Below are 13436 nucleotides of genomic sequence, written 5' to 3'. Positions count from 1 at the left end.
GTCCCTACCCATCCATATGTTATTAAATTATATTCAATTACGCATGTATTATAAATTTGTTTCTTTTTTATTTCAGAGAAATATGGCCGATGTAAGCCCATTTACACCTGAAGAGCGTAGTGTGACAAATAGGTGGGTATATGAGCGCAAGAATACTGGTGACAGCACACAGATACACTGGATACATAAGATATATGGATGGGTAGGGACTTACGGGCCACCCTGTATAATACTGATAGCTGAATACGCCCGAAAGAGACCAGTTACTCACATTATTACAAATATGAGATATTGTTCTAGAAAACTTCATTAGCATGTGCACAACTTTGTTTTAATGGCTTATATAAGATAACTTCCATGTTTCTGATAATGCAATAGTAACTTTCAGAGGACCAGAATAACAGAAAACGAAGGCCCGTTAATAATTGAAGGTTTTCAGATTTCAAGCTTGGAATTTCTTAAGTTGCGGCAGTTGAGCCACAGAAAGAGACAAGACAGATATATTCACGGGACACATGTTTAATGACAAACACAGTTCACAGTAAGGTAAGTTATTTTGTCTGTGTGAAAAAGGGCTGTAAGACTAGTAAGAGATGAACACTTGCACAGGCGAATTAGCACTTGCTAGTACTGGTTCCTCCTCTAGAAGTTATGTTAAAATATAAATGAAAAATAATAACACAAACTGTTCCCAAATTGAAATGTAAAAAATAAAAATAAATAGTTAACACCCGCTTTAACCTCTGCAATAATTGTAGTTTCCATTTGGAGTTTGCTACAGCAATAATAAATTATACTTGAAATTTAAACCTAGGTGCTGCTATTCCATGATGCAATTTATATAAAGCTTCCACATGATGAAGGTGAACAACATACAAAAACTATATGTGAAAGAAGTGTTCGTGGAGAGAAAAACGCCAGACAAAGTACACTAATCTAGTACCAGATATCAGAAGCGATGACTTTTTGTGTTCTCTCATGAAGGTTAAAGTTATAAAAATGCTGCAAACATTTTTAATCTTGTGTTAAAACCCTCGATAAGACAGAGTTGGGGTTCGGGAGATCAGGTTTGACACAAGAAAGATCAGCTGCTCAAAGGGGAGTGAAAATCAAGGACCAGTCCACTCTCAACTATTATATGAATCGTTGATGAAGATAACTCAACTTACTAATTCAAAACACGTTATCCATAACTCAACTTACTAATTAAAAACACGTTATCCACAAGAATAACTCAACTTACTAATTAAAAACACGTTATCCGCAACAATAACTCAACTTGCTAACTAAAAACACGTTATCCACAAAAATAATTCAACTTGTTAATTAAAAAGCACGCTATCTACAAGAATAACTCAACTTACTAATTAAAAACGCGTTATCCACAAGAATAACTCAACTTGTTAATTAAAAACACGTTATCTACAAGAATAACTGAACTTGTTAATTAAAAACACGTTATCCACAAGAATAACTCACCTTGTTAATTAAAAACACGCTATCCACAAGAATAACTCAACTTACTAATTATAAACACGTTATCCACAAGAATAACTCAACTTCTTAATTAAAAACACGTCATCCATGTAATAGAGTAGCCTAACATTATTTCCAATCTTCACTTCATTCGTCTGTTTAAAAGAAAGTTACATTTAGGAACTGAATTAAACACCAAAGTGATCCATTTTATGGCCTACTAAAACTATATAATTTTTAAAAAATATAAAAACGTAAAAAGATGTTGTACGCCTCTGTATTACACAACTTTCGATAAATTTAAAGTTATAATTTTCCACTTTGCAATCTTCCTGTGATGCAAGTGTTTGAGTTGTATTATGTTGTTGTTCAAAACAGGCAGAATAGTATTATATAATAAAGTTAGGCAGAATAGTATTATATAATAAAGTTAGGCAGAATAATATTATATAATAAAGTTAGGCAGAATATTATTATATAATAAAGTTATGCAATTGATATGGTTACGGGAAACGGACTACTTGATGGAAACTATATAGAATTATTGCCCTACAGTGACAAAATGTTCACATAAACCAGATTGTCTGAGAACAGTTTTACCAATTGACTTACGTGCGGAAAAATAGTAATGTTATTCCTAATTTATTAAAATATAATTCTCCATCAATAGTACAGCGGTAACTCTACGAACTTACAACGCTAAAATCAGCAGTTTGATTCCTCTCGGTGGACCCAGCAAATAACCCGATGTGGCTTTACTATACAAACACACACAAACACGCTCAAAATATAACTATCTTTCTTGTCCTTTTGTGTAAAATCATTCTTTCGTCAATAAAATAATCCTTTTAATTATGCACAGTAAGGAATGAACAAAAGGACAGAGAAAAATTCGCTAAAATTAAGAAAATTGGTAGTTATTTCTGTATTAGTATTAGATCAGATACAAAAAGTTTGTAGGAGGACTTAGTTTGCTTAAAAGCATTCTCCTTTACGAACTAGAAGTTAACATTAAAGGCTTTATAAAATTAAAGTAGACACTTTATTCTCTATTCTCTCAAATGTTATAAGAAATATTTATTTAATGATATTGAATACAATGAGTGATTTAAATTTGAAAGAGCCGAAATGTTCTCGGTAGTTGCTAGTTAAATAGTGTAATGATGTCATACGTGATTTCTGTAGAACACTAGTCTTCGAAAATATTTTAACGTTTAATTAAACGTTAAACTTTCCAAGAACATTGGTAAATCGCTTCCATAGTGTAAGCAGTTGTTACTTGCTTTCATTATAATAGGAATTAGTACATAAATGTGTGTGTGTATTTTGTATGTATATATATCTAGGGTACATGTTACATCCCACGTTATAGCTTGCACTCTGGGATTCTTTCAATTAGTGCAGCGTTTTTTTATTTTATTTTTATTTCAGCTTATTTTTTGGTTATAACAAACAAATATAATTAGTCATGGGTGTGGATTTTTGGTTTTTGACGCAATTCTTCCTTCTGATTTTCTTTTTATTTTCTTAACTCTATCGGTATTAATATTCTATAAAAATATATGTATGTTCGTATTTGCAAAGCTGTTATCAACTTCTGGTCATCCAAGCTGTGGTTATAAGCTCTTATAACGCTAAAATCGGGTTTCCATAACCGAGATTAAGAAAACACACTGAATTTGTAGTTAACAATAAAAAAACAATCTTGCTTTTGGCTAAAAAAGTCTGCCTTTGTAGATAATAACTAAAAATTTACGATTGAATTCATGTAGATAATTAAGACTTCCAGTCACGAAAAATTGACCCCTATAGGCGTTGCGCCAAATTTTGAAATATATCCCAGAAGACACTGATTGGTAGAAATAAACAACTCGAATATACTATTCAGAATCTTTTTAAGATTTCAAATCCACGAAGTATAAAAATGGTACAGCTGTATATAACAGTAATGGTTTTAGAGGCTTCAGCGTTTCTACATTCTACAGAATCAATATCATTCACCTTGCTCTCTTCTAATCTTATTCCATTTTGACCTCTCAGAACGGCTCGGCATGGCTGAACGGCTTCGTAAGCTGAAGGTCGAGAGTTCAAATCCCTGTCACACCAAACATGCTCGCCTTTTCAGCCGTGGGAGCGTTATAATGTGACGGTCAATCCCACTATTCGTTGGTAAAAAGTAGCCCAACAGTTGGCGGTGGGTGGTGATGACTAGCTGCCTTCCTTCTTGTCTTATATTGCTACATTATTGCTGGCTAGCGCAGATAGCTCTCGTGTAGTTTGAGCTATTCAAAAACAAACATACAAACAAACTTCTCAGAATACTTGTCCTTCCGATTACTCTTTTTTCTCCACCTTCAGCATAATTTCTTCGCTTCCAATTAATACGATTTTATTTACTGAAGTGAAACCAAAGGTTCGCAGCATCTACAAATACCACAGGCAAAGCAATCTCCTTTCTTTCTATGTTTATGTTCCTGACAGGTCATTTCATAGATTTTACTTATGAGTATAGTTTTTTACGCAGAAGAAGCTTTTTTATATATTGTATTAGTGGATTATGGTTATATAGTCTTGTACTTCTAATCCGTTTTTCGACTTTGACGTTTTTCTCGCCTTAAATTTGGGACAGTTTTTCGCAAGCAGAGGCTTAAATGTATTGTTTTTACGTTCTCGCTTACAATGATTAGAAGGCATTGTTTCATCACTTGGGTAGTCTATTAGTGATATGACCGGTCATAATCCCAGTAATAATTTCATAAATTTCAGACAACTTAGGGGACTTGAGTAAGTCCTAATTCCCTATACTAAAAAAAAGCTAATCATTAAAAAATTAAAACAATTTAAAATAATCAAAAGTACATGTATAAAAATTTGTAACCAATATCATTCTTGAAGGTGACATTAACGGAGGAATAGTCACAAAACATTTTGACACTAATTGTGTTAGTAGTGTCTTCTAGCACATATTTTCGTAAATACACAGACAATAATTAATTATCTTTTCGAGAAAATTAATTGGAGGTATTTTTTCAATTCTTTCTGAATGCACAATTTTCACGTTCGTCCTCATGATTATGCCTTACAAGTCCAGCTTTAGATAAACAATTATTGTTAACGTTTCTGTTTACTAGTATAAAAACTGTAATAATCTTTATTTCGCTACAATTTCTGCAAGAAAATATACAAAAAACTTTCGTACTCGTCAATAATAAGTGTTGTACAAGTGTGTTCTTTCTAATAATTACAGAAAATAATGAATTTTATAAAAAAATAATTCTGAGGTAGAATGTTTGTATATATTTTTACTTAAACAGTTATCGTTTTAGTATCATGAAAGCTATTCTTATACCATTAACTTAATTTGTTAGTTATTGGATAAACGTGCCTTTCTTTCAGGCATCTTTATACGGGCTCGGCATGGCCAAGCGTGTTAAGGCGTTCGACTCGTAATCCAAGGGTCGCGGGTTCGAATCCCGGTTGCAGCAAACATGCTCGCCCTCCCAGTTGTGGGGGCGTTATGATGTGACGGTCAATCCAACTATTCGTTGGTAAAAGAGTAGCACAAGCGTTGGCGGTGGGTGGTGATGACTAGCTGCCTTCCCTCTAGTCTTACAGTGCTAAATTAGGGACAGCTGGTGCAGATAGCCCTTGAACAGGTATGCGCGAAATTCAAAAACAAACAAAATCTTTATGCGTGCAAACCATTAACTTTTAATGACTTACTTCGTGCGATTGGCTGAATCTTATGTCAGAGGTATGATATGTGTGTGTTTTCTTATAGCAACGCCACATTGGGCTATTTGCTGAGCCCACCGAGGGGAATCGAACCCCTGATTTTAGCATTGTAAATCCGTAGACATACCGTTGTACTAGCGGAGAGGTATGATATAAAACAGCGTTAATCCAGGAACTAAAACAGATTATTGATGGGTTGAATAAGAATTTATTGTTAATTTTGTACTTATTTATTTTGTTGTATATTACGTGCTCAAGTGACTTGCTTTGAAATAAAAAATGGAGTCTCTCTATGTATGTATATTTAATAAACAAATTTTACGGTTATAGAAGTTTATAAGATGTACGAATCTTAGGATTTTAGATGAAGAGAGAGAGTTTGCAGTACTTGTCATTTTATTTGTAGCTTGCGAATCAGAACATGCGCTATTTACGGAGAAAGAGAAATCGCTGTTTCTACCTAGCCAATCAAAATAAAGACACGCCTTTACAATCTCCTGTGGAAAAGACTAAATGTTCAGATGGACATAACTTCCACTGTAACCATTCTAGAAAGAAGATAAAGTCTGTAAAGAAGCCTAGCGAAAGTGTCCCTTTTATCTGGGAAGTTTATATTGTTTAACACTTTTTACTTTGTTAGTTGTACCGAAACCTTCAACGTGAAATTAAAATCGCATGGTAATCTGTCCTATCGGTAAGGTAAAACAAAATATTTATAACGTCTGAATTTATTTAATGCAAAACAATATTTACGAATGAAATATACCTAATCAGGAAGGCTGCGTTTTACTGAGATCGGAGACATCAGTAATAAAATTGTACAACTTAAGAGAAACAGTGACAATGAAATTTAACGCAACACAGTTGTTGAATATTTTAGAAAACCTTTACGGAAATTTTAGCTACAAAAGCGACTTTGAAGATAAAGTGGACTCAGCCTTCGAATACAACTTTACACGCAATCAGCTGATGGTTCTCAAAAATATATTTGATTGTATGGAATCATGGAATAAAGAAGTGAATGGAACAGGTGAAAATATAACAACACGGGACGGAATTGAGCTTCTCAGTTTGTGTTCAGAAAATTTTTCTTCCCTTGAGCCCGCGACCCGACCTTTCGTTCTTCTTTGGTGGCAGCAGATGCTATGGGGAATTGTGTTTGGTTTGATGATTGTCATTGCCCTGATTGGGAATGCTATATCTGTATGGGTAGTTCTGGCTCATAGAGGAATGAGAACAGTCACAAATTATTTCATATTGAACCTGTCGTCAGCTGATTTTACAATGACTTTATTCAATACCACGTTTAACTTTGTGTTTATGTTGGACAGCCACTGGCCTTTTGGTCGCACGTATTGCCTTATAAACAACTTCGTGGCAAACCTCACGGTGTCGTCATCTGTCTTCACCATAATGGCAATGAGTTTAGAGAGGTAAGTGAAATAAAGTATTGTACCACATTTTATCAATCAGATAAAAGGTTTGGAAATTGTGACCAGATATGTGTAAAAGTAATCTTATTGAACCAAAAATGAGTAAAAGATGTATTGAAATTGGTGTCACAACATCATTATTAGGTGGTTATTTTGCGCCTTCTAGCACTTGAACTTTTTATTCTCAAACACGAGACTGTCTTTTATACAAATTATAAAAATAGTTTTTTATTAATTTGTCAAGTAAATGATAAAATATCGTGTCACAGTCCCCAATTTATTGTCTGCCTATTTCGGGAAAAGTTGGTATTGTCTGCATTATTTAAAAGGTTAAGAGGTGTTTAGAAGAACGACATAGAAAAATTTCGTGACGAAGTATACATAAATATTTCATTTGGGGTATTTCTTAACAATCAACAGTTTTAGTAATGATGCATTCATAAGATAAGGTTGTCAATTCTAAGAAAAAAGGTAAATAAATAGCGCCTATTTTAAATACCCTTCTAGTGTTTCAATGTTGTTAGTTTTTTTATTATTTTTCTTTTCTGTACTTGTAATGGGCCAGTTGTCGCTTACTTTTTATGGTGTGTAACAGTGAATCCAAGGATTCGTATCTCAACATATCCAGAAAAAGCAGTTAGAAAACATGCTATATCTATATGGGTAGTTCTGGCTCATTGACGAATGAGAACAGTCACAATTTATTTCATATTGAACTTGTCGTCAGCTTATTTTACAATGACTTTATTCAATACCACGTTCAACTCTGTGTTTATGTTGGACAGCCACTGGCTTTTTGGTCGCACGTACTGCCTTATGAACAACTTTGTGGCAAATCTTACGGTGTCGTCATCTGTTTTCTCCATAATGGCAATGAGTTTAGAGAGGTAAGTATGTATTATGAGAGGTCACTATGGCAACCCGATGCTAGAGACGCTGTGTTACGAAAGAGCAATACGCTGTATGGATACTGTACCTTGCATTACATTTATGTGTACACACGGCAATTTGTTTCTATATCTAGTCCGGTCTATGGCACTCACACTGTGATGAGAATTTATATATTCTACTGACTTATTTTAAGACTTGAAATCAGAGACTGGTATAATATTCTTGAGATTTTTATAAACAAAGAAGAAAAACCGACGTTTTACTAAATTTGGTTAATTTCTCACTAATTCTTCAATGGTAAGTCTACGAATTTATAACGCTAAAATCAGGGGCTCTATTCCCCCTTGGTAGACTAACCAGATAGCCCAATGTGGCTTTGTTATTAATTCTAATAAAGGATTATGTCTGAGAAACTCAAACGTGTCAATCGTTCTATTGGATAGTGTTTACCCAATTGGGCTGAAATTTGTTTACATAAATTTATAAATACAGTTGATAATCTATTTCACTTTTCGAGCCTCTCTATATAGCATAGATAGTTCAGTTAACAACTAAACAGCCCATTTCAGGAATAGGCTGTGAAAAATAAATTTGTATCCTTCTAGAAGAAGCATATCAGCTGTTACAAATGCTGTTTGTTTGTTTGCTTTTAAATTTCGCACAAAGCTACAAGATGGTTATCTGCGCCAGCTATCCCTAAGTTAGCAGTGTAAAATTAGAAGGAAGGCATATAGTCATCACCATTCACCTCCAACTCTTGGGCTACTCTATTACTAAAAAGTATTGGTATTAACCATTACATTAAAATGTCCCACGGCTGAAAAAGCGGCCATGTTTGGTGTGATTGGGATTCGAATCCACAACCCTCAGATTACGAGTTGAGCGCTCCTAACCGTATGGCCATGCCGGACCTTTTTCAAACGCTATATATACATTCTTGAGGTTTTAAACATCTTATATTACTTCCAGTTGATCTTGCATCAGTATAAGAATTCAGCATATTTTCGATAGATAGAAGAATCAGTTTCGTATACTATAGGCCAACCACATGCATATGTTCTAAGATACATTTTCAGTATAACATAAAACCTTATTTTTCATTGCATATTACATAAATATTTTATATTTCTGTAGTATGTAACCCTGTCTGCCAATTAAAATTATGTCGTCGTCGTGGCAATTCCTCGAGGTCGAGAATGATGGTCCTCCAAGTTCATACATGTGTTCGGAGATGGCCAATGAAGGCTATCGTTGCTTCTGGCAGTAAGGGATGGTCAGTTCAGAGGGAAGGAGAGGTTTCAGTAGTAGCTGGCGTTGTATCCTCTTCTCTCTCTTCTTTTCAAAATGTTGTCTTCTTGATGAATCAAATAATTCTGCTATCTGATGGATAAGGGATCTCCATGTGGTTCGGTCGTGAGCGAGAGTTTCTCAGTTGCTAATATCAATGTTGCAGCTCTTGAATGTTGTCTTCAGGCCATCCTTGAACTGCTTCTTCTGTCCTCCTCTCATTCGTTTCCAATTTTTCAATTGACCATGTAAGAGTTGTTTCGGGAGTCGGCGGAAGACGCTTGTGCGTGAGTTGATTTAACGTGTGAATAATGTTGCACACCAGAAGATACACGGTCCTTGACAGTCGACAAATTGAGTCCAATGTCAAGGAAACCAAGACGATTGGAACTTGATGAACTGCTACAAACCTCGTCTGCCTTTTCTGCCGTTGAGGATTCCACGTATGGTCCTTCTTTTGTCAGGATTGGCCGTTGGGGACTTGGGGTTGGATCGTTCTTTGTCAGGAACGTCACCCTCGACCTTGACGTCAGGGGTGACCCTACAAGGAGCGCAAGGCTCCCGACGACATCGCTCTTAGGATCACTGCCACGCGCAAGCCCTCTCTCACCATAAGCAAGTGATGATCCGACGAGAGAGATGAAATTAACATTTCCTTATTTTTATATATTTCTTTATGAGAACAAGAACTTAACACCTGTATATCATTAATATTTCATTTATTAATTATGTTCTGACATCACATTTTCTTGTGTACGTTGATAATACAGTAAATGAATTAAATTTTTAACACATAACTCTGTAAAGGATTGTGAAATGTACACGTTGACCTACATGATACAAAAGTAGATATTTTAATACAACACAAAAATACTAAAGTGATAAGTTTTATTTTGAAATCACTCGTGCAATATAACAAAATAACGTCTTCGTTTGTTATATAATGAGACAACAGTTAAGTATCTTAACAAACAAACATGTCGATGGTATTAAAACCCATTTATGTAATACTACACGTTTATTTTTATTAGAAGAAAAAAGAAACAGAAAATAATAATCTGCAAAATATTAAATTTCGAACTGTGGGTTAACTCATCTGTAATAATAAAATGGCGTGTGTATCAGTCAGTGTCTGTGACTGCCGTAGCTTCAAGAGAAAATAATCTAGAAACCTAAAATTTTGCACTCATACTAAGTGAACCCTTAGGGTATGCACCTGGGTTTTATTACTTATGCATGTGAGTGCATGAATGAGCGTGTGCATCTTTTTAATGAGGCAAACTAGCGAAACATCACATAAAAAAAGAGACGATTCCTTATAAAACAACTTCTAAACATTTGCGTTGCAATATGTCATGTTGCTGTGCATCAAAAGTTTATAGGTTCTCACTTTTTGCTAGAATGTGTTCACAATACGAGCGCGCACGCACACACACATCACGTTACAAAAATTCTCTAAACCTGAACCTCAATTATTCTTGGAACATTTTTGATAACCAAGCAATAAAAGCCTTTTATGTAGGTGAATTATCGAACACTTAACACTTTTGCTAGATAGCAATAAGCTCTAAGCATTGTAGATCTTAAGTTGCAAGAAAAGAATTTAGTTCTTTTAAAATAATATTTGTTTTGAACACATTTTTCCACTATTAACATATTACATTCATCTATTAACCTAAAAGAGTAGCTGCAGTATCACTGGAATGGGTAAGGATAGTCTATTTATAGCTCAAATAAATGGATTTGTATTCATATATATTAGAATTATTTAGTGTACAGGTTCTGTTCAATCGATCTAAATTATTTTTTCTTTCTTTCCCCACTGATGATAAAACAAAAGTAATTATGTTCCAGTTGACATTTTTTACGGACCAATTTACCTTATAAGGAGATTACTACGAGTGACCAGAAAGGCTGGCCTTTGACATTTTTAGCTTGACATATGGCTTATGCATAGTCATATCTAATTAATAACTGCTTATCAGAGGATAATTAGCCAGGTAGTAGTATCCGATCTCTAATCAGCTACTCTCAACCAAGTAGCCATGTCTGACTGTCACAGGTGAACGTGTTGAATACAAGGTTCAAGCTGAGATATGTTTTCTTCTGATAGCCAGCCTGGCACATCAACCTCCACCTCACGCTGAACTCTGAAAGACTTGAAATAAGCTTGAGATATGCAGAGTTTATTTTACTTATGCTATCGTGGTTGTTTAAAGTTATAGGTAAAAACGACAACATTTTTGGTGATCTTGTTCTTTATGATTTTTAAGTTTATGATTATAAAATATTTGTCTTAGATTTATGTCGTCAAAGCTTGAAGATTTTCTTAATAGTAAAAAACGAATCTTGCAATTTAAAGTGGGAAGTGAAAAATATTCCAGATCCTAGTGTGAGCCTATTAATAGTTTTTATGAAAAGAGAAAGAGAGAGAGAGTCGTTGGATTTGAATCATGAAAAAGAGAAGGAACTGGGAATATATTGGATTTTAATCAGAGGAAGAAAGCGTGAGTGGGAGATATGAGATTCTAATCAGATGCATATGAAGAGAGGGAGCTGTAAATGAGATTTTTATTAAAGAGATAGAGAAAGCTGGAGATGTGAAATATTAATCAAAAATAGCGAAAAAAATAAAAAGATAAAATTACAAATGTTGGATTTTAATTAAAGAGACAGAAAAGAGCTACGAATGTTAGATATTAATAAAAGAGATAGAAGGGAGCTACGTATGTTGGATTTTAATCAAATATGGAAAGAGCTACGAATGTTGGATTTTAATCAAAGACATAGATAGAGCTAGCAAATATTTTCCTTTGGAAGAACGACGCTTTCTGCCGTTTATTACTAAATATTATAATGATTATTTGTTCTTTTTAAGATGGTTTGTTTAATGCCAACCTACGCAGTGGGTTGTCTGCGCTTTCTCTATCTCAGATTTTAAGCGTTGTAACTCTGTGAACTTACCACTGAACCACCTTTTATTGATTGTTTAGAAGCTATGTTAGGTTTAATGAGATTTAAATTTTAAATATGTTTTATTTATTTAGAAAAAGTAGCTTAATCTAAAATTTTATTTCGCGAGTCGTAGTTTTGTAAATCGGAAATCGTAGCTGAGCTACCGTATCGAAAAACGAATTCATTGGTGCTGTTTCTTCGCCTGATTTAAAAATTCAAAATATCAAAGTTGTTTACGCAGCGATTTCCAATAACCGTTTCAGCAAACATTTCACTTATTAGCAGGAAAACAGTGTGTTAAGAAGTAGTTAGTAATAAGTTGTGTGGATACCTCAGAAACAAATTTATTTCCTCTAGTGATTTATAATCGAGCACTTTACATTCGTGGTTGCGCTTTTTTTTTCAAAAGTTTTACTATTATGAACCTTATTTTCATTTTATTACATTAATTAAAAGTTAATAATGATTAAAGAAAATATTTGTGTCTATTTTACAAAATATTTATTCCATTATAAGTTTCGTGATGTGTATTAGGAAAACCAAGGGTTGAATTATTTAATAAAGAGATTCAAGTGAAGAACATCAATTGTTAAATCTATAAAAAATCAAAACAACAATTATACCAAAAATATGTTTTGCCAATATGGACTCAGTATCAGTATAAAGTGACTTTCAGATCGAAATCATGGCAAACAATTAAAATGTATTAATGTAAACTACGAGAAGTAAGACTTTTTTTGTATTGTATATAGTAGTCATGACAAACAAAATGCATCAGTAAGTTACTGAGTCAAAAAAATTGAGAACTATCAGACAGTGATGAGGGTAAAAAATTGAAGATAATATCACAGATCGCTGAAAAGTAAAAGTGGTTTAGTTTGAAGATTTAACACAGTTCAGGTTATATCAAGGCAATAAGAGCAAATTTCAAAATTTAGTAAAATCATTGAAACAATTGCAGACAAGAGAATACAAAATGTTACTGTTTTGCCAGAAATGTTGCAGGTTATTTTTGTGAAATAAATTGCTAAATTTGATATGTTTATGCTTTTTGATTTCTTTATAATGAACTGGTGTGAAGACTTTTGCTTCGGCGTTCCGAAACGTTGTTTCTAAATTCCCTTAGGCGGAAGAAGCTCGTTACACAATCCTGAATGATGAGTCATTCTTTTTATTATAAAGGTTTCGATCATTATTGAACAAGCTGCTACACTGATAACGACCATGCCTCCAAGCTTTGATCTTTAATATGTATGTGTTAGTGACAACGTAGCAAGCCACCTGATATCTCGAAAAACACCTCCTCTTTGTTACTTTACTTCGAATTATAGACTTCATACCAATTTTCAGGTATAAAAAAGAACAATGTTTCATTTGATACAAAAGTGTAATGTAGCCATAACGATAAAAAACAAGCCATATTCACTGCAATTTAATGTTTGTTTTCTTACCTGTACATGTTTTATAAACTAAGTTGGCTTCTAATTGTATTTGTTAATCTTTACAGTTTTGTATCTGTTTGGATATCTCACAAAAACTGGACCCTTTTCCTTTACTATTCTTTTTTTTCTGTTTCTATACGCACTAAAAGATTTTCGCTTTAGAATATTTTTTAAAAAGTAGTATAAATTTTTTCATACCTTTGTTAACCGTTTTACC

General features: G+C 33.7%; 1 protein-coding gene across 1 annotated transcript in view; it reads left to right on the top strand.

Moving 5' to 3' along the window:
- The first annotated feature begins 5778 nt into the window (after positions 1-5778).
- Positions 5779-13436, top strand: part of LOC143228093 (tachykinin-like peptides receptor 86C) — a 77565-nt gene continuing 69907 nt past the window's right edge. Inside the window, exon 1 of the mRNA XM_076459420.1 lies at positions 5779-6644. Within this exon, the coding sequence (XP_076315535.1) occupies positions 6055-6644 (590 nt within the window). The 5' untranslated portion in view covers positions 5779-6054. The remainder of the gene's footprint in view (positions 6645-13436) is intronic.

This window comes from Tachypleus tridentatus, chromosome 10 (assembly GCF_004210375.1).
Source record: "Tachypleus tridentatus isolate NWPU-2018 chromosome 10, ASM421037v1, whole genome shotgun sequence".
Taxonomy (NCBI): domain Eukaryota; kingdom Metazoa; phylum Arthropoda; class Merostomata; order Xiphosura; family Limulidae; genus Tachypleus; species Tachypleus tridentatus.
Note: the sequence above shows the minus strand (reverse complement) of the source record. Positions and strands in the feature narration are given on the sequence as shown.